This window comes from Ursus americanus, chromosome 29 (genome assembly GCF_024610735.1).
Source record: "Ursus americanus isolate L20-20 chromosome 29, mUrsAme1.1.p, whole genome shotgun sequence".
Lineage (NCBI taxonomy): Eukaryota > Metazoa > Chordata > Mammalia > Carnivora > Ursidae > Ursus > Ursus americanus.
In genome coordinates this window covers 24724843-24747666 of record NC_142155.1, presented here as the reverse complement: position 1 = coordinate 24747666, position 22824 = coordinate 24724843, and the positions used below count along the sequence as shown (strand labels likewise).

General features: G+C 41.3%; 1 protein-coding gene across 2 annotated transcripts in view; it reads left to right on the top strand.

The window, feature by feature from the left end:
• EFHC1 (EF-hand domain containing 1) overlaps positions 1-22824 on the top strand; it is a 65859-nt gene that overhangs the window by 20115 nt on the left and 22920 nt on the right. For both annotated transcript variants that reach the window (XM_045802309.2, XM_045802307.2), the window contains 4 exons: positions 5994-6214; positions 12389-12529; positions 16465-16678; positions 17049-17196. In XM_045802309.2, the coding sequence (XP_045658265.2) occupies positions 5994-6214; positions 12389-12529; positions 16465-16678; positions 17049-17196 (724 nt within the window). The remainder of the gene's footprint in view (positions 1-5993; positions 6215-12388; positions 12530-16464; positions 16679-17048; positions 17197-22824) is intronic.

The window sequence follows — 22824 nt, the reverse complement described above, 5'->3', positions numbered from 1 at the left end:
CAAAAAATAGTTTTCCTGTAACTCCCCTCATTGCTTGCCCCACAGTCTAGGCTTGCCTCCAAAATGGTCCGGTGGAGATGACTGATACCCAAATCAAGGAAACAACCAAACCAGCAGTGGGAGATTCATTTAAAGTGCAGAAGAGCAAGGCTTCTGAAGTAAAGCAATTTAATATCAGATTTTTAATGCATTTTTAAAACAAGCTGGTTTTTATATAGCTTACAATTTCCTTATGTTCCTTCCTGACTTTGCTTCTCACCTCAATACTTCCTAAACAGGAAGTTTGTATGCGGGATAACTTAAGATTGGAAAAGGCATGTTTGTGACTCATAGAGGTGGGGCGCCATTGTGTCAGCCCCCGCTCTCTTTGCTGGTGTAAAATAATCTAGTGGCTGGAGAGGGAGAATGCAGCAAAGTGCAGCTGACACCCGCCACCCATCAGTCTTTCTCTGGGATAAGTACACTTACTTTGATTATTGACTTAGTGGTTTAAGAATCTTCTCTTGCAACTGAGGACTTCAGAGGGGAGGGGGGTGGGGGAATGGGATAGACCGGTGATGGGTAGTAAGGAGGGCACGTATTGCATGGTGCACTGGGTGTTATACACAACTAATGAATCATCGAGCCTTACATCGGAAACCGGGGATGTACTGTATGGTGACTAACATAATATAATAAAAAATCATTTAAAAAAAAAAAAAAAAAAGAATCTTCTCTTGCAAAAATGTCATCTTGGTCACATGTAATGACATCTCTCATGCTTGGATGGCTGACAGAACTCTGTAAATACTTTTGTTGGTTTTCTTTTTACTCAATTTTTTCGGAACTAGGAGATAAGAAATTTCAGGTATTGTGCAAGAGGTTTGTCTTAGAGGTTAAAAACAAGTTGAGGTTAGAGGTTATAAACAACTTGGCAGTCTGAAGGCTGAATTCAACCTACCTACATGTATTGATTTGCCTATATAGTATTTTATATATATATAAAAAAAAAGCAGTGTTACTTGGGGGTAAAGAGGTGGAGATTTCCATCATTGGGAGAATAGATAAACAAAATGTGGTGAAGGTATATCTTGATAAATAGTAGTAGTTACAAGCAATAACTAAATGTAAAGAAAGCAAATTGACACACTTAAAAGCCTAGTGCTGTGTAGAAAGAAAGAAAATGAGATGTATAATGCAATAACATTTATGCAAAGTGAAATACAAACAAAACGATATACAAAATACACACATAAAAAGCTGCACGTTAGAATGGTTGCATGTGAGGTAGAGAAGAATGAGATTGGGGAAAATAAAAGGTAGTAAAAATAATCCTCATTTTAAAACTAAGAGCATTAATGGTAAAAATCTCTTTTAGAGAAATGAGAATAATCGCTAACATAGCTTACATCTCAGATAGCAGCAACTGGATTTGAGCCCTAGTTCAGCATAGTCTGGCTGCTGTTGACCATATTCTTATACTTGGCCTCCTGTAGAATCTTCTTAGAGTTCTAGGACACTGAGACTAATGTACTCATTTAGGCCTTCCAGAATGCTTACATGACCCTGAAATTCCTGCCATCTAGACCTAACAAACGTTAGATTTACAGTAGATTAAGAGAAAGAATGGAAATTTATTCAGGCATGAAAGAAGAATCACTGAAACTGAACCCCTTGAAATCTCGAGTTTTATGTTTGTCTCTGCCGTGTCAACGTGGCCTATGTTTAAACCTTTAAATATGTGATCATCCTCTTTTATAACTTCCCCAATTTTTTCTTTAAGTAATCTCTACACCCAACATGGGGCTCGAACTCTTTTTTTTATTTTTTATTTTATTTTTAAAGATTTTATTTATTTATTCGACAGAGATAGAGACAGCCAGCGATAGAGGGAACACAAGCAGGGGAAGTGGGAGAGGAAGAAGCAGGCTCATAGCAGAGGAGCCCGATGTGGGGCTCGATCCCACAAAGCCGGGATCACGCCCTGAGCCGAAGGCAGACGCTTAACCGCTGTGCCACCCAGGCGCCCCGGGGCTCGAACTCTTGACCCAAAGATCAAGAGTCGTACACTCTACCAACTGAGGCAGCCAGGCGCCGCTGTAGCTTCTCAAATTTTAACAAAATTTTCATCAAAGTTATGCGGGGAGGCAGCCTGGTGACATATGTAGGGTCCTTTGAAGAGATAGGAAGCGTATCTTTTTGTGAAAGTTAGTCATGCAGTAGCAGGACAGAAAAGGCTAAGCTTCCATTAGCTGAATAATCCCTTTACCTAGAACTGTGATGTTGGAAAAGTAGGATCTAATTGACTCACAGAGTCATTTATCCAGTGGGTGATTTTAATTACATTCAATTAAACAAGAATTAAATATCTGCTAAGGGAACTACTTCATGTGCTAAGTGCTGTGAAGGATAAAATGAAAATGTAACATCCAACCTCAGAATCTCAGTCCTTCAGTCACTTCTAATGACTAGGGAGACAAGTCATATAAATACACAAAGCTGTTGAACAATAACACAAGTGTACCAGATCATCTGATTATGTCATTAGTTGTGTCATGTAGTCAGAGCTCAGAAGAAGAGATGTGACCTAGAAAGACTAAGGAAGGCTTTGTGGAAGAACTGAGATTGGGCCTAGACTTAGAGTGGCAGAGAACAACGGGAAAGTGCACTCTAGAGAAGAACAAGAGCAAGGGTTGGGCATTAGGAACAAGTATGTTATGTTTGGGGGCATCCAAGAGACAGTGGCTAGACAGAGTTTGTGCTGACAGACTCTGTCATGGACAGTTACGGGAGGATCTTTCAGAAGTTCTCTTTGCCGTGGCCTTCATTTGAGTAGTTAAGATAAGTAAAAGTTGTATTTTTATAATGGATAGAGTTACAGTTACAGGAATTATGAAAGTTCTTTCTTTGTTGAACGTATTTGCAGTTTACCAGGATGTGGTAAGTCATGTCAAAAGAAGGTCACCAGAAGCCTTCTACTCAGCTGTTGAACCTAAGGGTCTAGGTTCTTAAAGTCTGCTAATTATCCTTTAGACCAGTTTTCATCCTTTGACCTTGCCTTTCCCTTGGTAAATACAAATGTTAAACAATATCAAAATTGTACACTCTATGTACAATTTATTGTTGTCGATTATACCTCAATAATGTTATAAAAATATAAATCCAAACTTAGATGTGTTATAGTCAAACTTAAGAACACCGTATTCTACAAGATCATAAAAGCAGCCCCGAAGAACAGGGTTATCTATACAGAATGGCAGCTACAATGACAACTGATTTCTTACTAGCAACACTAGTTACCAGAAGACTGTGTAATAATATCTTCAAAGTGCTGAGAAGAAAATAGGATTTAATACCTAGAGAAACTATCTTTGAAGAAGAAAGTGAAATACATTTCCAGGCAAACAAAACAGATTTTACTGACAAAAGACCCTTACTAGGAAAATTCTAGACTATACTTTTAGTAGAAAGAAGATTATTCCAGAAGTAAGGTATGGGATATAAGAAGTGATTTTAAAAAAAGAAGAAGAAAATGGCAAAGTGTGGGTACATCTAAATAAACATTGAGTATACAAACTAAAAAAAAAATGTTGAATTTGTGGGAGTTAAAAAATATCAAGGTAGAACTGAAATATATTACAACAATGACTTAGGAGGAAGTGGTAGGATTAAAAAACAACAAATTTTGAAAAATGTTATTTTTAAGAACATAAGATAAAGAGACATAAAAAGGTTAAAAACGATGTACAAGCAAATAGCAAAAGAAACTGATAAGGCTGTGTAACTAAAATACCAATAGACATTAAGGCCAAAAGCATTGCTAGAGATAAGAAGATTATTACATATTGCAAGACTTGTATTTACCAGGAAAATGTACTAATTCTAAACTTGAATGCAGTTAGTAACATGGCTTCAAAACATATAAAACAAAAATTTATAGCATTATTATACAAAGAGAATGCACAAATTCATCAAAATAATGAGCGTCATTAAAACATTTCTTTTTATAATTGTTAGATCAAAAAGATAAGTCAATAAGCACATATATATAGGATTTAAATAATAGAATTATCAGTGTTGCTATAATGAATATGTGTATGCATTAACCCCTGGAGAATCCCCATTTCTTCAAGCACAAATGGAACAGTTATAAGAACTGGTCAGTCTTAACAAATTTTTAAAGTCTGGGCATCTTATACCATATTTTCTAATTTCAGCACAAGTTAGAATTCAATTTTAGAACTATAAAAAAACTCATGTATTTGGAAATTTCAGTTGGATGAAATGAGCAAATTTTAATTGAAATTAAATTAAATTTTTATTGCAGTATAGTTAACATACAGTGTTATATTAGTTTCAGGTGTACAATATGGTGATTCAACACTTCCATGTATTACTCAGTGCTCATCAAGATAGGTGTACTTTTAATCCCCTTCACCTATTTCACCCATACCCCTGCCCACCTCGCCTCTGGTAACCACCCGTCTATCTCTGTAGTTAAGTGTCTGTTTTTTGGTTTGTCTCTTTTTTTGTGTGTGAAATGAGCAAAGTTTTAGAAAAATTTAACTCGTCCAAGAAGAAATAGAAACCAAATGTCTTTAACTATTAAGGAAATAGAATCACTTAAAAAATTCTCCACAAAGAAAACACCAGGTCTAGATAACTTTTCAGTTTTGCCAAATAAAGAACAGCTAATCCTAAGCCTAATATAGATTCATAGAAAAGAACTAATTAATTAAGAGAAGACCAATAAAACCAAAGACACCATGAATAAGACTACAGTCCCATATGGAAAAAACTTAAATAAAATATCAGTAAATGAAATCCAGCTATATATGAAAAAGATAGTTGTTAAGCAAACAAAGGTGAATGGTTGTATAGTGCGTGTGCGCGCACACACACACACCCACCCACCCCAGGTCTCCTGGAACATTGTTGACTGTGTCCCCCAATGCCCATCACTTCCTGGGGTAACTCAAAGGGGTCTAGTAGGGTTAGGCACGAGGCACGGGGAGAAGGAACCTTTGGTTGTAGGGCTTTTAAGATGCATGATTAGGGAAAATCATGATGTTTTGGCACGCTCAAGGGCTGGAGCTCAAGCCTTTCTGTCTGGTGTAACAAAACCTTAACCTTCCCTATTTTTCCATCTTAGCAATTATCAGTTAGGGGAATAGTGGCCTATCTCTCAAGTCCCCTGTGATCAGAGTTCTAGGGTCAAGCTTTGTGGTTACAGCTGTACAGTGTGGCACTTTACCAGAATTGACTATCTTATGGTTTCCGTCGTGGCCACACTGCAGGGAATCAGTCTTAAATAAGTCAATCCTTAGTTCTCACAAAACCATGTGATAGAATTGGATTTATTCCTCCCAAAATGCAAGGTTGATTCTACATTTGAAAATCTCTTGAGCGCCTAGATAAACAGATTAATCTGATCATCTCACTGACTGACCCCGCCTCCTGCCAGAGGACTAGATCAGACTGTCCTAGCAGTGATCACAATTGAAATGGAACTATTATTGGTGTAATTTAGAATCTGTGGTCCCAAACAGACTGTTTTTTCCATCAAGGTAGAACTTTCACCTACACTGCTAATAGTTATAGTCTCAGTATTTAACAGTGAACTGGTACGTGATGTATGTGGTCATTGATAATATGTTGGTTGAATGAATAAATAGGTGGAAGGTTGAACTGAACGACTTGGATCCCTCCAATGATCTCGTACTCTGTAGGACATTTATTCTTTCCTCCTGTAATGATTTCCCCTAAGCATGAGTTCTGCCATGATTAGTGACCTGCACTGATAGTTCAAGCTGAATACGAGAGAGAGACCTCACAAAAACCCTCTAGGATATCATTTCTGTGTCTGGCCAACAGATGGGAGAGTAGAGGAGACCCTTGACCAGAGCTAGACACTATACTCCCTCAGATTCTCAAGAGTGCCCGGCTGCTGTGTGTCAGTCCTTCTTCCCGTCCTCATTCCTTTTCTTTCTTCTCTCCCTGTTATCCTGCGTCAGAGAACTTCCCTCAGTGTGTGCTGGAGATCTCTGATCAAGAGGTGTTGGAATGGTATACTGCCAAAGACTTCATCGTGGGGAAGTCGCTCACTATCCTCGGGAGAACCTTCTTCATCTATGATTGCGATCCTTTCACTCGACAGTATTACAAAGAAAAGTTTGGACTCTCTGATCTACCACGTATTGATGTGAGCAAGAAGGAGCCACCTCCCGTGAAACCGGTAAGGGAGCACTAGTTCTGAGTGATCTTTTGATATAGAGGTTTAAGAAAAAGAAAAAACAGAATCACGTGAACACCGAGTAAACGACGGACAGAGCATGTGCTGTAGAGCACTTCACAAGAGTACAAATGGCTAACGGGCGTGTGAAAAGACCCTCCTCCACGCTCAGAGCAGTCTCGCTTTAGAGTCTTTCTCCCTCTCCTGCTCGCGCGCACGCTCTCTCTCTCTCTCAAAAATCAATCAATCTATAAAAGCAAAAAAAGACCCTCAACTTAACTGATAATCAAAGAAAATAGAAATGAAAATAATGAGGTTTTGGATCTATTTGATTTAAAAAGACCCACAATATCCAATGTTTGCCCTGTTGTGAAGAAGTGGACCTTTTCTTTTCTTTTCTTTTCTCTTCTTTTCTTTTCTTTTTTCTTTTCTTTTCTTTTCTTTTCTTTTCTTTCTCTTTTCTCTTTTTTCTCTTTTTTCTTTTCCTTTCCTTTCCTTTTCTTTTTTCTTTCTTTCTTCCTTCTTTCCTTTCCTTTCCTTTTTTCTTTCCTTTCCTTTCCTTTTCTTTTTTTTTTTTTTTCCTTTCCTTTCCTTTTCTTAAGTAATCCCTACACCCACTGTCAGGCTCAAACTCACAACCCCGAGACCAAGAGCCACATGCTCTACTACCTGAGCCAGCCAGATACCCCGAAAAGGTCATTTTCATATACTGTTAATAGGAGAGCCAATAGGAAAACAATTCTTGAAGGGCAGTGTCGTCATTTTAATTTTTTCAAAATAAAATATTACCTATCTCTTGATCTAAAAAATCTGGTTTGGGGACCATAAAACGATATGTAAGGATGTGTATTGTAGCATTACATACGGTAAAGTGTAAGGAGATTGGCAGAAGAAACTATAGTACAGTGAGAGGACTTATAAGACTGGTTAAAGAGAAAAAGAGGAAGTCAGTCTCTGCATATTAACATGGGAAAATGTCCATCACATTTGGGAGTAAATGCATTTATGTGATATGGCTCTGTTTGTATACATTGCTGCAGACAGTATCTGCTTACACCAAAGAGAGGACCCAGAGGAATATCCGCCCACACTGTTCAGTGGGTAGTTCCACATGTGGGAATGGGGGGACAAGGGAAGTGCGAGATGACGAGGGACCTTTCTTTTTATACTCTGTGTGTTTTTAATTTCTTTTCTTATCCCAAACCCTGTATTACTTTTATATTTTTTAAATTTTGATTAAAAAAGACATCTCTCAAAATTCCAGACTGCTAGGGCATTTCACTGTTCCCTGCCTATTTATCAGACCCTTGTACTTAAAAACTAATTGGGAGTGAACAGAAGCTGATTAATGAAGCTGTTGGAAGATGGCTTTCTTTCATTGCCACATAGCTTTCCTTAGAATTATACTGAGCCACGAAATTTAGTTCTGTGTGCCACAGGGTCCACTGTGATCTGAGAGTAAGGTCATGGTGCTTTTAAACGCACCCACATAGTAATCGAATAGACTTGAGCCTTCAGAGTGGTTCAGCCACATATTTTAGAAATTTAAATAAGAATTGCATGTGGGGATGCCTGGGTGGCTCAGTCCTTGAGTGACTGACTCGATTTCAGCTCAAGTCACGATCTCAGGGTCGTGGGATGGGGCCCCATGCGGGGCTCTGCACTGGACGTGAGTCTGCTTGAGATTCTCTCTCTCCCCCCCCAAACCCCCCCTCACACTTGTGCTCTCTTTCTCTCCAAAAAAAAAAAAAAAAGAATTGCATGTGTTAAAAATGACACATCATACAGCAAATTCAAGAAGTGTCTGATGTGGTGAGGCGGTTCCGCATCACAGACTTCAAGCGCTGGCGCCTGGTACGTGCATGTGGGGCCAGAGCAATGCAGCCAACCTCTTTGGTCTGTTGCCTGTAGATAAAATTGGGTATTAATACCTGTGACCTACTTTTATATTACCCCTCTGTGTGTAAAATAATGTCGTGGCTCTTTCTTTTCAAAAGACAGATGTGAATGGGAGGAGGATGGCATTAATGACCTCCTCCAGCGCAGGCGTCTGCCCTCCCCTGCCCGGCTGCCCGGCTTCTCGCACTTGACCTCCGAGTACACTGAGTTAGCTATTGTTCGGCCGTCACAGCCGCCTGCTTCACCCTCCTGCACTTCTGCTGATGCTCTTCCACGTGCTTGAACCCCTTTGCCATCATTTCTTTCCACAGCTCTTCCTTATCTTTCCAGACTCGGTATATAGGCCTCCTCTCTTCCAAGAAGGCTTCTCTAAGCTCCCGGCAGGCTTAATCACCTCTCCTGTGTGTTCCTGGGGTCCCGTGCCTCCCTCGGCCAGCACTTGTCTATTATAGTAAAACATCTGTCTAAGACCGTAAGTTCGTCGAGGGCAGGGAGCATCTAACTCAGTGCCTAGCACGTAGGATGCATGTGGTATGTTTCTTGAGCTAGACAAGAGGACTGCCTATGAAGTACGTGTTTGTTCCCCAAAGAGGCAAGTGATATCTTAGGCCAGCCTTTTAGAACCAACATTTCACAAACACAATTACAAAGAAGGATTTGGATTTGGGTATGCTGAGAGTTCCCAGGGGCAATAAAACTTCTGGAAGGAAGTATGGATCATGATAATACTTCTCACTGTCAGTTTTTTCTCTAGATAGGACTCCTTACCAATGAATGGGCTCATTGATTAAGAATTAAAATAAAGCACTTGCTTCTGTCCCCACATTTTGGAGTACCATTTGCTGCAATATATGAGAAAAAGTACGGTAGGAAAGACCTAGATTTTGACCAAGCAAACTGTTCCATCACTTTCGTTTATAGAGGAGTATAGTATGAGATAGCAGTCCAAGGGGCTTGCCCAAGGTCACACTTGAGAGTACAAGGGTGAGTCTACAAATGTCAAACCCCTTTACAAGAAGGAATCTGACCTAACCAGGGAGTAGGATGAGGAAGGATTGCAATATAATGGTGCATTTTTCTTCGTGAAAAGGCTTTGATCCATCTTTTGAGCTAATGAAAGTTTTGAGTCCTAGAACTCCTCTGCTCCCCATTCTTTCACTGTCATCTTTTTCTCCTAACCTGTCTTCTAAAGCAAGGAAAGGAAGGGAAGGCTTAGATAGAGAGCAGAGTGAACTGAAGAAGCACTGTAGATTTTGGTTCGTTTGTTTTGCCCTATCTCAGTCACCCTGTAAAATAAGACCAGTTCTCCATCCATACATATGGCACATGAGTCATAGTATTCGGTCAGTTTATTTTCAGTAAATTCTCTGTAATAAACAATTACACGTAAGCACTCTCTGTCTGTCTTTGTTGGGAGTCTTTGTTGGGAATGAATAGGAGAGCGCCACTTACCAAACAGCGAATACCTTTCAGCTCTCCTTAGTCATTACGCTTCCATCACTTAAACCCTGTACAACGTGGTTGGAAAGCAGGGGTGGGAAGCTGTAGCTGGGTCTCAAGGGATGAAGCTAGAGGCAAGCTAATGGGAAAGGATAGAAGTGGGTATGAGGAGGATATATTTGCTTCAAGAACCATGACACTTCGGCTAATCTGTTAGATCAGGAATAAGTAAACATGTATCCACTGGCTAGATGTGGTCCGTCTCAGGTTGACTCCATCTGGAGACATGCTGGTAGGGAAGAGGAAGAATGAAGGACTAGGAGAGCAAATTCGCCATGGAGCTGGTCTCCAGAAGCTTTACCTGGAGGATTATGGGAGTCTCAAGCTCCTGGTGTACTTGTTTCGTTAAGATAACGTGGGTGGAGCATGTAAGCAGGATTATAGGAGGGAGTGGCTCATCTAGTTTAGAACAGGACACCGATGGTAGCTTGGAGGAGAAGAAGCGTAGTGCCAGGACCCCAGGCATAGGGGCTGATATTTAGGGAAGGTCTTCAGTCCAAGCAGGGGGCATGAGGTGCGATCAGAAAAAATAGGTTGAACTCTGTTGAAACACACAAAGAATTTGAGAGGAAGGCACTCAGATGCTTATCTCCCTATTTCAAAATTCTTCAACCTCCATGCCAACCAGACTGCTCTGGTAGTATGTTGATACGGATGCAGAGGAAGATTATATTCCACCTCCGAGTATTTCTGCCTATCCTCTCGAGTAACTCAGATGCTTAGCTTGTGGTGTCTCACGCAAGGTCCCTCTGTCCACGGCAACTTGTATCTTCATAGAGTAGTGGTTTTGCATTTGGAGCAAGTTAGGCCATTGTCCATCTACCGGATGCACTAGTCATATTTCCGCCATGACGATCACGTTAACTACGGCCCCAGGAGGTGGGCGAAGAGCCAGTGTTCTAGGCACCACACCTTGGATGAGCAGAGAAGTCACAGGTTTTGGAGGGAGTACCTGTTAGAGATGGACCGTATAGACTAATTCGTCAAAGTGCCCGAATACAATATATAAAAAGATTTGGGGATGGTATCTACAAGTGAGAAGTATGGACTACGCCGACTCTGCTGAGAGAGCATAGCAGGAAGGAGTCAAAGGGAAAGCACCCTGCTGCAGTCCGCATGGAAGAGAGGGAAACAGCCGCTGAACTCAAGTTCTTAGACCAAAAGATCCTACCATCTTAGAGTGATGCTTTCAGCTCTTCATGGCGCCTGAGTGAAAAATAAAAGCTCATCCTGTACTTTCCCACCAACTCAGCAAATAACCTTCATAGCAGAAGTTTGGTTTCTTTTTTTTTTTTTTTTAAGATTTTATTTATTTATGTGACAGAGAGACAGCCAGCGAGAGAGGGAACACAGCAGGGGAGTGGGAGAGGAAGAAGCAGGCTCACAGCAGAGGAGCCCGATGTGGGACTCGATCCCGGAACGCCGGGATCACGCCCTGAGCCGAAGGCAGACGCTTAATGACTGCGCTACCCAGGCGCCTCAGAAGTTTGGTTTCTTGAGTTTGTTTCTTTGCTGGGAAAGGAGAGTCCAGTGTGGACAAGGAGTCTGAGTTCTTGGTAAAGAATGGCTGCCGTTCCTGTTTTGTGCAGCCAAAATAAAATAAAAATATTAGAAATATGAAGATAAATAGGAAAGGAGTAGCACAAACCAAGCCCTGCCCTCCCCCAGTGCCAACACACACACATACACACTTTGGGTGAACTGAGAAAACAGTTGCCAGTTAGGAAAACTGTTAATTATTGGAAACTGTTAGGCTGTTAGAACAAAGAAGTCACAGATCCTTGGGCTTGTCCATGGTAGGATGACCGCAAGGGCCAGGACTGGGACCAGGAGTAGGGCCAGATCTGCTTTGGCGGTAAGGGATCAGTGGACATCAGCAACACACGAGTCCCCTGTTATCCACGGTTTCGCTTTTCATGGTTTCAGTTACCCACGGTCCACCACGGTCTGGAAGCAGATGACCCTCCTCCTGATGTATCATCAGAAGGTCAATAGTAGACCAACACTATGTCACATCACCTTTGTCATTCACCCCACTTCATCTCAGTACATAGGCATTTTATCATCTTACGTCATCACAAGAAGGGTGAGTGCAGTACAATAAGATATTTTGAGAGAGACAGACCACATTCACATACTTTTATTACAGTATGTTATAATTGTTCTATGAGAAACAAACTGAGGGCCTCAGAGGGGAGGGGGGTGGGGGAATGGGATAGGCCGGTGATGGGTAGTGAGGAGGGCACGTATTGCATGGTGCACTGGGTGTTATACACAACTAATGAATCATCGAGCCTTACATCGGAAACCGGGGATGTACTGTATGGTGACTAACATAATAAAAAAATATTAAAAAAATAATTGTTCTAATAATTTTATTATTAGTTATCGTTGTTAATCTCTTACTGTGTCTAATTTATAAGTTAAATTTTATCAAAGGTAATTATGGGAAAAGCATGGCGTATGTAAGGTTCAGGCATCCACTGGGGGTCTTGGATCATATCCCCCGTGCGTAAGGGTGACTACTGAACTTTCAGTCTAGCCCTGCGGTTTACTCTGTAACCTCAGCAGTCACTGCTATGAGCAGTGATCATGGTGCGAAGTTTATATATAAAAAGGAATGGGATATGCAATGTTATATTTTCTGACTATAGTACATTTGTATATATAGAAATTGCTTTTGAATAATTGTCTTCTAGATTTTTAAAAAAGAAACTTAGTTACCTTTAATATAATTTTAACACAAATAGCATCTGCTTTATTCTTGTATTTCTCCAGGAATTACCTCCCTATAACGGTTATGGACTCATTGAAGACTCTGCTCAGAACTGCTTTGTTCTCATTCCAAAGGCTCCGAAAAAAGATGTTATTAAAATGCTGGTGAACGATAACAAGGTGCTTCGTTATTTGGCTGCACTGGTGAGGATGACTTTCACATACTAAGACTCCATTCTGTCTCAGTACTGTGCCCAGTTGTCCTTTTCATCTGTTAAGCTGTAGAGTAACAGCTATCAGAGTTGTGTGTTATTTAAACAGCCATGAGACCCAGTCCCCAGCCTTTGGGCAGGTTGGATAGCATGAGGGGTGGTGCCCTGAATCAAGACCTAGCTCTAGTCCCATCTCCTGCAAACATCATTTTTAGACCATTAATCTCTCCCTTCCACCCCTCAAATTTTGACTGACCCTTATTAGGTAATTATGAAAGCCTGACATAGTCAAATTATTTGGGTACTTGTGTGCAATCAAGTGTACTGTGATTTCCTTGAGGGTAGGGACCACATCTTAAAATTTTTATCATTACCTGTGATATCTAGATTGGTGTATTTTGTATTCCTTGAATGTAGTAAATGGAATCATACCAATTTAATAGATATTGCCTTTGAGAGGTCATCTGGCTAGTGAATTAAGAGCATGGGTTTGGAAACAGAAATTTAAATCCTGAATATTCCACTCATTGGCTGAGTTACCTGAGGCAAATCACTGATAGGAATTCAAAAGGTAATGTCTTTAAAAATGGAAAATATACAGAAATAGGACTATAAGCATTTTATTTAGAGATATGGATATATAGAGAAATTGAAGTAAGTTCCTTCTGGGAATAGGAATTGGGAGTGTGGAGAGGTAGGCCAAGTGATTTTTCAAACTGTATGCATATATTTGAAAAAATTAAATCAAGACATAGTTGACTACTATATTTTAGAAAAATGTTGAACAATACTTTAAATAAAAAGGGAGTTCTAGCAAACTCTAGGCCAACTAGCATACTCCATACCATAAAAATTCTGATTAATGAATGTTTTACATTATCACCAAGTTCTCTCAGTCGGGAGGGCTTTCTAGGTTCCATCAATGTTCTGTTTCTTGACCTGGGTGGTGGTTCCATGAGTGTTCCCTTAATGAAAATTCTTTGAACTGTACATTTTGGTTTTTTGCAGTTTTTCTGCAGTTTTTCTCTATGCGTGTTATAGTTCACAGTGAAAAGTGTGTATATATATAAAAGAAATAAAGTAAGCTAAACCCAGACAGCTGGTTGGGGCCCAAGTGCAAATATGAGTAGTGAAGTATCCGGGGCTCAGGGTGGAGTGCCGGCGGAGGGACTTGGGGAAGCTCTAGAAGAACATAAGAATGCGGTTTGAGCAGTGGTCTCCATGGCAGCAGGCTTGGCCTCCCAAGGAGCCTGAGGACAGCTTATACTCCATGGATGCTGTGAAGAAAATATTATAGCCTCTGCTTATAATTTATCATGAGTGCACTTATTTTATAGCCCTGATATTTTTATATGTACTTTGTAGGGCACAGAACATGTTTATGTAGAAGAACGGATGTTGAATTATTCATTCATTCATTCATTCATTCATTCATTCATTCATTCAACAAATATTAGAGAACTCCTTTGGGTCTGGCATAGTTCTGGGCATCGAGGGTACAGTGGAAAACAAAACAGGCGAATCTCTGGCCTCGTGGAGTTTACATCCCAGTTGAGGATATTCTGGTCAAGAGTAAATATATCATCAAAGAACAAGTAGTAAGCATGCTGTAAAAAGTCAAGCAGGAGATGGAGTGATGGGAAGGAGCTCATTTAACTGGAGAATAAGAGACACGCTGGGGAGGGGGCGCACAGCTGAGTGGAGACCAGAATGAATGACCGAGGGGGCGAGGCAGCAGCCTATCTGAGGGAACTGCATTTCATGCAGAGGTGGTGTCCAGGGAGTGGAGGGTAGGGAGACAGAAATGAAGATGGGGTCAGGCACCAGCTCAGAGTCTTGGCAGCCAGTGAGCTAACAAGGCCGGAGGGGTAGAGTGGTGGGAGTAGTCACCCACAGGCAGGTAACAAGGGGTGTAGGTAACAAGCCTGCAGACAATTTAAAAATAAACCCAACAGTTGATCTGCTTCCTACTGTCATAGTGTGCCTGTAATTCTAAATACTCGTCCTCAAAAGGCCACAGTAGAATTTCAGTTACTAAATGTGGAAGAGAAGAGGGCAGTAAAAAATTACCATTAAGCACACACCACAGCAATAATTGTTGCCGAGAAGATCCATCCGTGGGTGCTCAAATTAGGGGAAAACCTTTGAGGAGAAACAGAATTTTCATGGTTTCAAGCTGTGTTTCCTAAGATTTTTATCAACTGCAAAGGGAAAGGTGGTAATTTTAGAAGGGAGAAGCCCAGCGTTTATCTTCTTACCCACGTGACCAAGGTCAACATCACCAATCATAAGATCTATCCACATCGTGAACTCCTTGGTACGCTCTGAGAAAGACAAGATATTTTTTCTGTGGTATTTTTGCCAAAGATGCAAAAATGAGATGTACAAGGGACATTCCACAAGGTAATTGACCCCTACTCTTCAAAAGTGTCAAGGTCATGAAAGACAAGGACAGAATGAGGAACCGTCACAGCTTGGAAGAGATCAAAGAGAAAGAACAACTCAACACAATGTGAGATCCTGTATAGGATCCTGAGTCCGAAAAAGAACATAAGTGAAAAACAGGTGAAATCTGAATAAGAGCCGTGATTTATTTGACAGTATTGTGCTGTCACTATTTCCCATTACTATGGTACCATTACTCTGCGTTTGATAATTGTACTATGGTTGTGTACGATGCTAAAATTAGGGAAAGCTTGGTGAGAAGTATATGAAAATTCTCTATTGCTAATGCAACTTTACATTTAGTTCTAAATAAAAACGTAAAGAATTTTTTTTTAACTTTTAACTTTTTAACTTTTTTTTAACTTTTAACTTTTTAACTTTTTTTTAACTTTTTTTAACTTCACCCCTGCCAGGGTGAACCATTGGCCCTCCTTGGACAGCCCTCCTGTAGCCGTGCTTAGAACTTCATATCTTATTCAGTGTGACGGTAATCCTCTGGAGGTTTGAGAGCAGAGGAGTGATGTGATTTGATTTTTATTAACCATAGTAGATGTTTGTTTAAAAATCTTTTTATTGTTAGAGTGTCTAATCAAAAAAGTTTGGAGACTGCTAGATTAGGGAATGGTATGAGGAAATTATTTGACGAAGAGGAAACCCAGTGACTTTCTTTGACAAATGAGAAATTATTATACAAGCAATTCCATGTCGTAAATGAAAAGATATGTGCTGAAGTTGCAATTTGAGAGGATTTTGGTCAAGAATAAGCATGTCTGGATTTAGGCTTGTTCAATCTGGAATTGGTTTCTTAGGGTTATGTGATCACTCTCAGTAATGTGGTGTGGGAACAGTCTTATCCACAAGACAGTGTTTCAGAATCAGTTTCCACTCTATGACATTATATTACTCATTCCTCCTTTCTTAAGTTTTCTTTTTAAAATTATGTGTGTAAATAGATTTGTTTAAAGAAATAAACTTTGCATAATCATCTTAGTGTCTGTGAAATTGAACACGTCAGCCAAGAGGTCTCAAACTGTGGGCAGCCTGTGGGCAGAACGTAGCCCACATGTTTTGTTTGGCACACACAGTGCTTTAAAAGAGTTAAGGCCAACATTTTAAAATCAGGGGTTTTATTTTTTTTTCCAAGTTTTTGTTTAAATTCCAGTTAATTAACATACAGTATAATATTAGTTTCAGGTGTAGAATTTAGTGATTCATCACTTACGTACAACACCCGGATTTCTGTCTTCCCGTGAGAAATAGGAAGATCCCGCAACATTGGGCTTACATTCGCATAAGACAGCCTCCTTTAGATGAGGCATGTCCTTTCCAGGCCACCACAGTCCCTGTCCCCCCTTACTGTTCACTTACATCATACTTTGTGTATTTGGTTTGTATTTTACCTCTAGTCCTGTAGATACTTACGTTTAGAACATCTGGGTCGTTATGTACCTTCATAATAACTTCCTTCCTTCTCCTGTCTAGGAATCTCCTATCCCAGAAGACAAAGACCGCCGATTTGTCTTCTCCTATTTTCTTGCCAGTGACATGATCAGTATCTTTGAGCCGCCTGTCCGCAATTCTGGCATCATTGGGGGCAAGTACCTTGGCAGAACTAAAGTTGTTAAACCGTCCTCGACTGCAGACAACCCCGTCTACTATGGCCCGACTGACTTCTTCATTGGTGCTGTGATTGAGGGTAGGTCTCAGCACAAGTGAATGGGTTCTTCTTAGTGGGGATTTAATTCATTTAACTCTTGTAAGAGGCAGTGAGACTGCATTCCACCTGAACTGAAGCTAATATTCTTGTATATGTGATGCAGTGTCTCGGTCTCCTTCCATGTCAGTTAAACTGTAAGTTGGACGCATTCGTGGGTTATAGATGTATACACCCCGAGCTTCCCGAACGCTGAGCGAACTACTGCATGTCAGAGAGCTATTGAAAGTTCATTTGGCGAGGTCACAGATGCCTATCTATGAACTTGTCATTGGAGGATCAGTATTATTTTACCCCTAATGGCATGATTAAAACCATAACCAAGCTACGTGGATTTCTACCCTCTCCCCAGTGTTTGGCCACCGGTTTGTCATCCTTGACACAGACGACTATGTCTTGAAGTACATGGAGAGCAATGCTGCCCAGTATTCACCGGAAGCACTCTTGTCCATTCAGAACCGTGTTCAAAGGCAAGAAGCTCCTGCACCAGGATTGGAAAAGTATGTTTGACCATCTAAGGTTCCATTTGGCTTTGGCACATACGAGATATTTAGGAAATAGCTCTTGATAAAATGAACGGGTAATCACATTTTAGATTTTCAGATTTCCTTCACCAAATGGGAGTTATTAGACATACACAGAAGGTTCTCCGGGTCCACTATAATAACTAGTAACTTAGAACTTTTTCAACTACATTTATTTAGCAAATAATTATTGAATGCTTAGTATGTATCAGATACCATCACTAGGCCCTTGGGCTTTTATCTGTCAACAGACTAGACAAGAAGTTGCTGCTCTCATGGAGTTGACCTTCTAAGCAGTAGGAGAGGGAGACAACCAATCAACAACACAAGTAAATCACACAGCATGTTAGGGGATGAGCGCTGTGGAACAGCGGAGAACAGTAAGAGTGCTAAGGATTTCCAGAGGGTGATGGTGAGCAGCAGCTGATCCGGGGAGCCGGGTACACCTTGAGAAGTGACAGCGAGCAAACGCTGGAAAGAAAAGGAGTTAGATCTGTGACTGTTTGGAGGAGGGGCTTTCCAGGAAGAGGGATGGGTGAGTGCGAAGGCCCAGCCTGCCCAGAGTTCTGGAAAGAGGCGGGGCGGTGAGAGCGGCAAGAGAGAGGGAGTGAGAGGAAGAAGATGAGGTGGGGTTAGAACATAGCCCCATAAGAAGGGGCTAGACCCTGTAGGACCCACTGGGTCTTTGGAAAGATGTTGACTTTTCTCTGAGTGAAATGGAGAGCCACTGTGGGGTTCTTGGGAGAGAAATGGCAAGATTTGACATGTGTTTTACAAGAACTCCCCTGGCTGCTGTGCTGAGACTAGGTCATGAGGGAGATGAGTTAGAGACCGTGTTATAGTAATCCAGGCAAGAGACGAGGGTGTGTGGACCAGGTGCATCAGTGAACGTGGGGAAATGTGGTCTGATTCTGGATATATTTTGAAGGTAGAGCCAATAGGCCTTGAGACAGATTATACAGAGGATATAAGACAGTAGTTAAGAATGACTCCAAGGTTTTTGGCCTGAGCAACTGGAGGGAAGGAGTTGCCATCAACTGAGAAAGGGAAGATGTGTGTTTTGGGTAGTAGACGGTTTTTCTGGTTAGGGGAAGGATTTTGGTTTTGGTTATTGCAGGAGTGCTGACCACACTGACCCCATCTTTGGCCCTCCATCTTGTTCATGCCCACGCAATGTCCCCCCTCGGAGCTCTGTGTTCCTGGCCCTGTGGAGGTTAATGTCTGCCCTGATGGGATTGCAGGAAGGCTTGTTCTGATCTTTCCTAAAGTGGTGCACAGAAGGCCCCACTTTAGGTGACTAGTAGAGATGGCTGGCCACAGAAGGCCCCACTTTAGGTAACTAGTAGAGATGGCTGGCCACAGAAGGCCCCACTTTAGGTGACTAGTAGAGATCCTTTGGTGCACAAATGACGCCACTTTAGATAGCTGCCCCATGACCTCACCACCATGCCCCTTGCTCCATAAAAGCTGGGGATTGAAGTCCTGACTGGGTGGAGAAGAGGGGGCAGAAAATAGCCGAGTGCTGCCTGGATCGTCCCGTCTGGATCCGTTGACCCGATCTCCCCAGTAAGTTACCCTGAAAGAAACTGTGTAAACGGGACGGAGTGGCTTGCTTTGCTTTTCAGTCTTAAAGCGCCTTTCCATTATAGAGGACACTTTGCTGACCCGCCTCCATCTTCTAACAGCATCTACTGAATATCCATGTCAAGCTATCAAACAGGCCACCGGATATATAAATCTGGCTTTCAGGCAAGAGGTCTGGGCTGGGGATGTAAATATGGAAGTTGTTGGCATGGAGATGATTGTTTCAAGCCATAGGACCGGGTGAAATCTCTAAGGGAGCAGTGCAATTAGAATAGCTCCCAGGACTGGGCTCTGATGTCCTCCCACAGTAAGCATTGAGCGAGGAGACCGGGAAGTCAGCTAGTGAGGCAGGAAGGAAAGCAAGTGGGGTGGTGGCCTGGAAGTCAGATGAGGGAAGTGCAGGCAACCCTCCCTTTGCATGGAGCTCCGAACTCTAAAAGTAACCATGCCCAACAGTCTTAATAATCAATGGGAAAATTCGCTGTTCTGTGACCTTTAAAAATTTCTGTCAAAACATGAAAAACTCTGATGGTTATATATGTATAAGGAAGTGAAAAAATAGTAAAACAATTTTTATTTAGTACACTGTAATTTAAAGCAAAGGCGGGACACCTGGATGGCTCAGTCAGTTGAGCGTCTGACGCTTGGTTTCGGCTCAGGTCATGATCTCAGGGGCATGAGATCAAGCCCCTCATCAGGCTCTGTGCTCCTGCAGGGAGTCTGCTTGGGATTCTCTCTTCCTCTCCCTCTGCCCCTTCCCCTACCGGCACACACGCTTGCTATAAGCTGTCTAAAAATAAAATAAAATAAAATCGAGAATTAAAGTGTTTTATTTCTTTCATAAATTTGTTGAGACAGGGTTGAACAGTGCTTGCCTCATTCTTGTCACATAACCAGCGCAAATATCTTTTCTATGCCTTGGCAAATTGGCATATTCTTTTCTAATTTTGGATCAACTTTCAACATTTTATTATTTTTGCTTTCGATGTTGTGAAATATCTCCTCCCGTTCCTTTAATAACCGTGAAATACCTACCTCGAAGAGTTCTTTTAATGTGAAGTTTCTTGCTGCATCTGGGAGATGCTTGTCCGTTCCACGCATCCACTGTCCTCATTCAGGCTCTAAGTCACCCTTCCCCCTATCTGAGCACTGAGCTGAGAGTCCCCGCTGGTAGTGGTGTCCTCGTTCCCAGTCAGCCACTTCAGTACCTCCATTATGTTAGATTCGATTTTTACATCCAGTGTTAGCACTTTCTGTGTCTTTGCTTCACTTTCACTTTTCTTCGCCAATTTCCTCTTTCAATGATACATTTCGAATCTACGTTTTGCTGTCTGTGAGCTAAAAAACAGACACCCAATGGCCAGTCACTGACAGACTTTGAAACAAATGAGATGATTGTCACTGATCCATGTGCATGAGCTGTTTGTGTGGTGATCAAGGCCACTGACCAGCCTGACAGTTTGTGCTTTGTGTAATTCCTCACAGTTAATAAGCAGTGGTAACTGGAATTTGAACCATGTTGTTGAGGGACTGGGTTATTTAAACAGTGTTAACTGAAATTCACCCTTATCAGAGCCTTGCAAAGGGACAGCTGCCGGTACATCAAGGAAGACAGAAGGTTTCATTGTGTTAAATGGGGAATTAGCAATGTGGGGGGATCCAAGTGGGATTCTCCCCATTTCAGTGGAATCGGAAGGGCAGGAAAATCCAATGGGAGGGGATTTAAGAGAGAGTGGGAGGTTGGCAGCTACTTGGGGTGAGCTCAGCATAAGGTATAAACTTGTTGAATCACTATGTTGTGCACCTGAAACTGTGTGTCAACTACACAGAAATAAAATTAAAGGAAAAGGGAAGAGAGGAATTTGAGACCGGAAATATAGACAACTTTTTTGAGGAAGTTTTGTGCAAAGGGGAAGAGACATGGGCGGTAGCTGACAGAGGAACAGAAGTTTTTGTTGTTGTTGTTATTTTAAGATAAAATAAACAACAGAGTGTTTATACATAAATGGGAATGATTGTGCAGAGAGGGAAACTGACAAATGTGTAAGAGGGGAGCTTTGTGGAGTGTGTGTGAGAGATGGGACATAGAACCTGGTAGAGGAATGGGCTTTAAGATAGAAGCACCAAGCGTTCATCTCTGCTGGTCGTTCTCAAACTTTTTGGTCTCAGAGCACCTGTATACGCCTAAAAATTAGGACCACAAAGAGGTTTTTTGTGTGTGTGGTTTATATCTATCAATATTTACCATAATGAAAATTATATCTGAGAAATTAAAAATATTCATTAATTTGTTTTAAAAAATAATAAAACCCATTCCCTGTTAACACAAATAATAGTGTTTATAAAAATATTTTTTTTCCATTGGGAAAATATAGTTGAGTGGCATCATTTTACATTTCTGCAAGTCTCTTTAATGTCTGACTTTATTAATAGAAGACAGCTGCGTTTTCATCTGCGTCTGTACTCAGATTGCTGTGATATCATTCCTCATACAGCCTTGGAAAACTCCATTGTGCATGTGAGAAAACAAAAGTTAAAAGCAAATAATACTGGTTTCCTATTATTATGAGAATAGTTTTGACCTCACAGACCCCAAAAGGATCTCAGGAACCTCCGGGAGTCCTGGATTTACTCTTTGAAAGCTTGATCTCTGGCAACAAGCAGGGGTGTGGAGTGTGTGGTGGAAGCCCCTGGGAGGTGGGTGGGTATGGTTGAGGGGCCCTTCTGAGCATCTCGTTTTCAGAGTCATAGTGCCATAGGAAGAATAAGGATGGGGATGTGTTGGAGGTTTCAGGAGAGAGGAAGAGCTGTGAATTGTACCATTCTACTGACTATATCAATAAAATATAAAAATAAAATGAAAATAAATGCATAGCATTATTTTATCTACTAAGAAATAAACCGTCAATTATGACTGGCATTCACCATCCGTATAAAAACGCTTCCTACTTCCAGACATCTAAGAAACAAATGTCACAGGCCTAATGAAAATACGGCAACTGTCTAGGAAAGTAGGCAGCACATGTTCCGGAGAAGCATGGTTCGGTGACTGGGCAGCTTTAAGGGCGGAGGGGAGATTCATGGTCCTGTATCTAGTTGAAGTGCTTCTCAAAAGTTTCTTCCGTCATTTCCCCATGTCTGTGCAAATACCAGCAACACTGGAAAGCTTCTTGCTTTGGCATACTACCAGTAGAATCTCTTTCTTTTTCCTGATTTAGTAATGACCAGAGGATAGTGTGTGGCACTTCAAATAAGATACCAATAAAAATAAAGAGAAATTCAAGTTCTGAATTAAGAGTTCCATCGCTGTCCCTGTTTGGACCCTTTTCTTCCCTCTCCTCTCCTGTGATGGGTCAGATAGATAAGCGAGAGAAAATGCTTGAAGGTGATGTGAACCCAGGTGCCGCACCTTCCATGTCTTCTAGCCATTCTGTCTTTGGCTCCTACATCCTCCCATCTGATCAAGAACCGCTCTAAGGGGCTGCAGATCCTTTACTTGACTAATCATTGCTAAGAATAATGAAAGGGTCTCTCCAGTACTTGTCAGACCCGAGGACTTCTTGTGTCAAGGATCAGCCACAGGAGGATAATGCTGAGAGTTACCTGTTTTCTTTCTCTGAGCCAGAAGATTAAAAAGTGCCCATGTAATTGAGTACTGACTTTATCTGAAGTTTCTTTTGGGTTTCGGGTCCTCGCTATGGTGTATGGAGCTCAGACTTACAAAAAACCAAATGCTCCTAAATCCATCCCTGGACACGAAATCTCCGTGTGGTCACTTATCGTTGCTTAGTTGGCAGTCTGTCTGTGCTGTCGTCTTCGAGGGGCTGCTCCTGCCCGGCCCAGTGAGCTTTTTCATCCGTTTTCACTTTTAGCCACTTTTCCCATATAGACATTCCCAAATATTTTCATTTTTTCCCTGTTTTCTTTATGCCCCAAGCTCTTCCATAGTCAATTTGCAGTTGGTCTCCAATATGAGACCAAATGATCCAGGGTAAGTCCCTTCAATTTTCTCACTCTCCA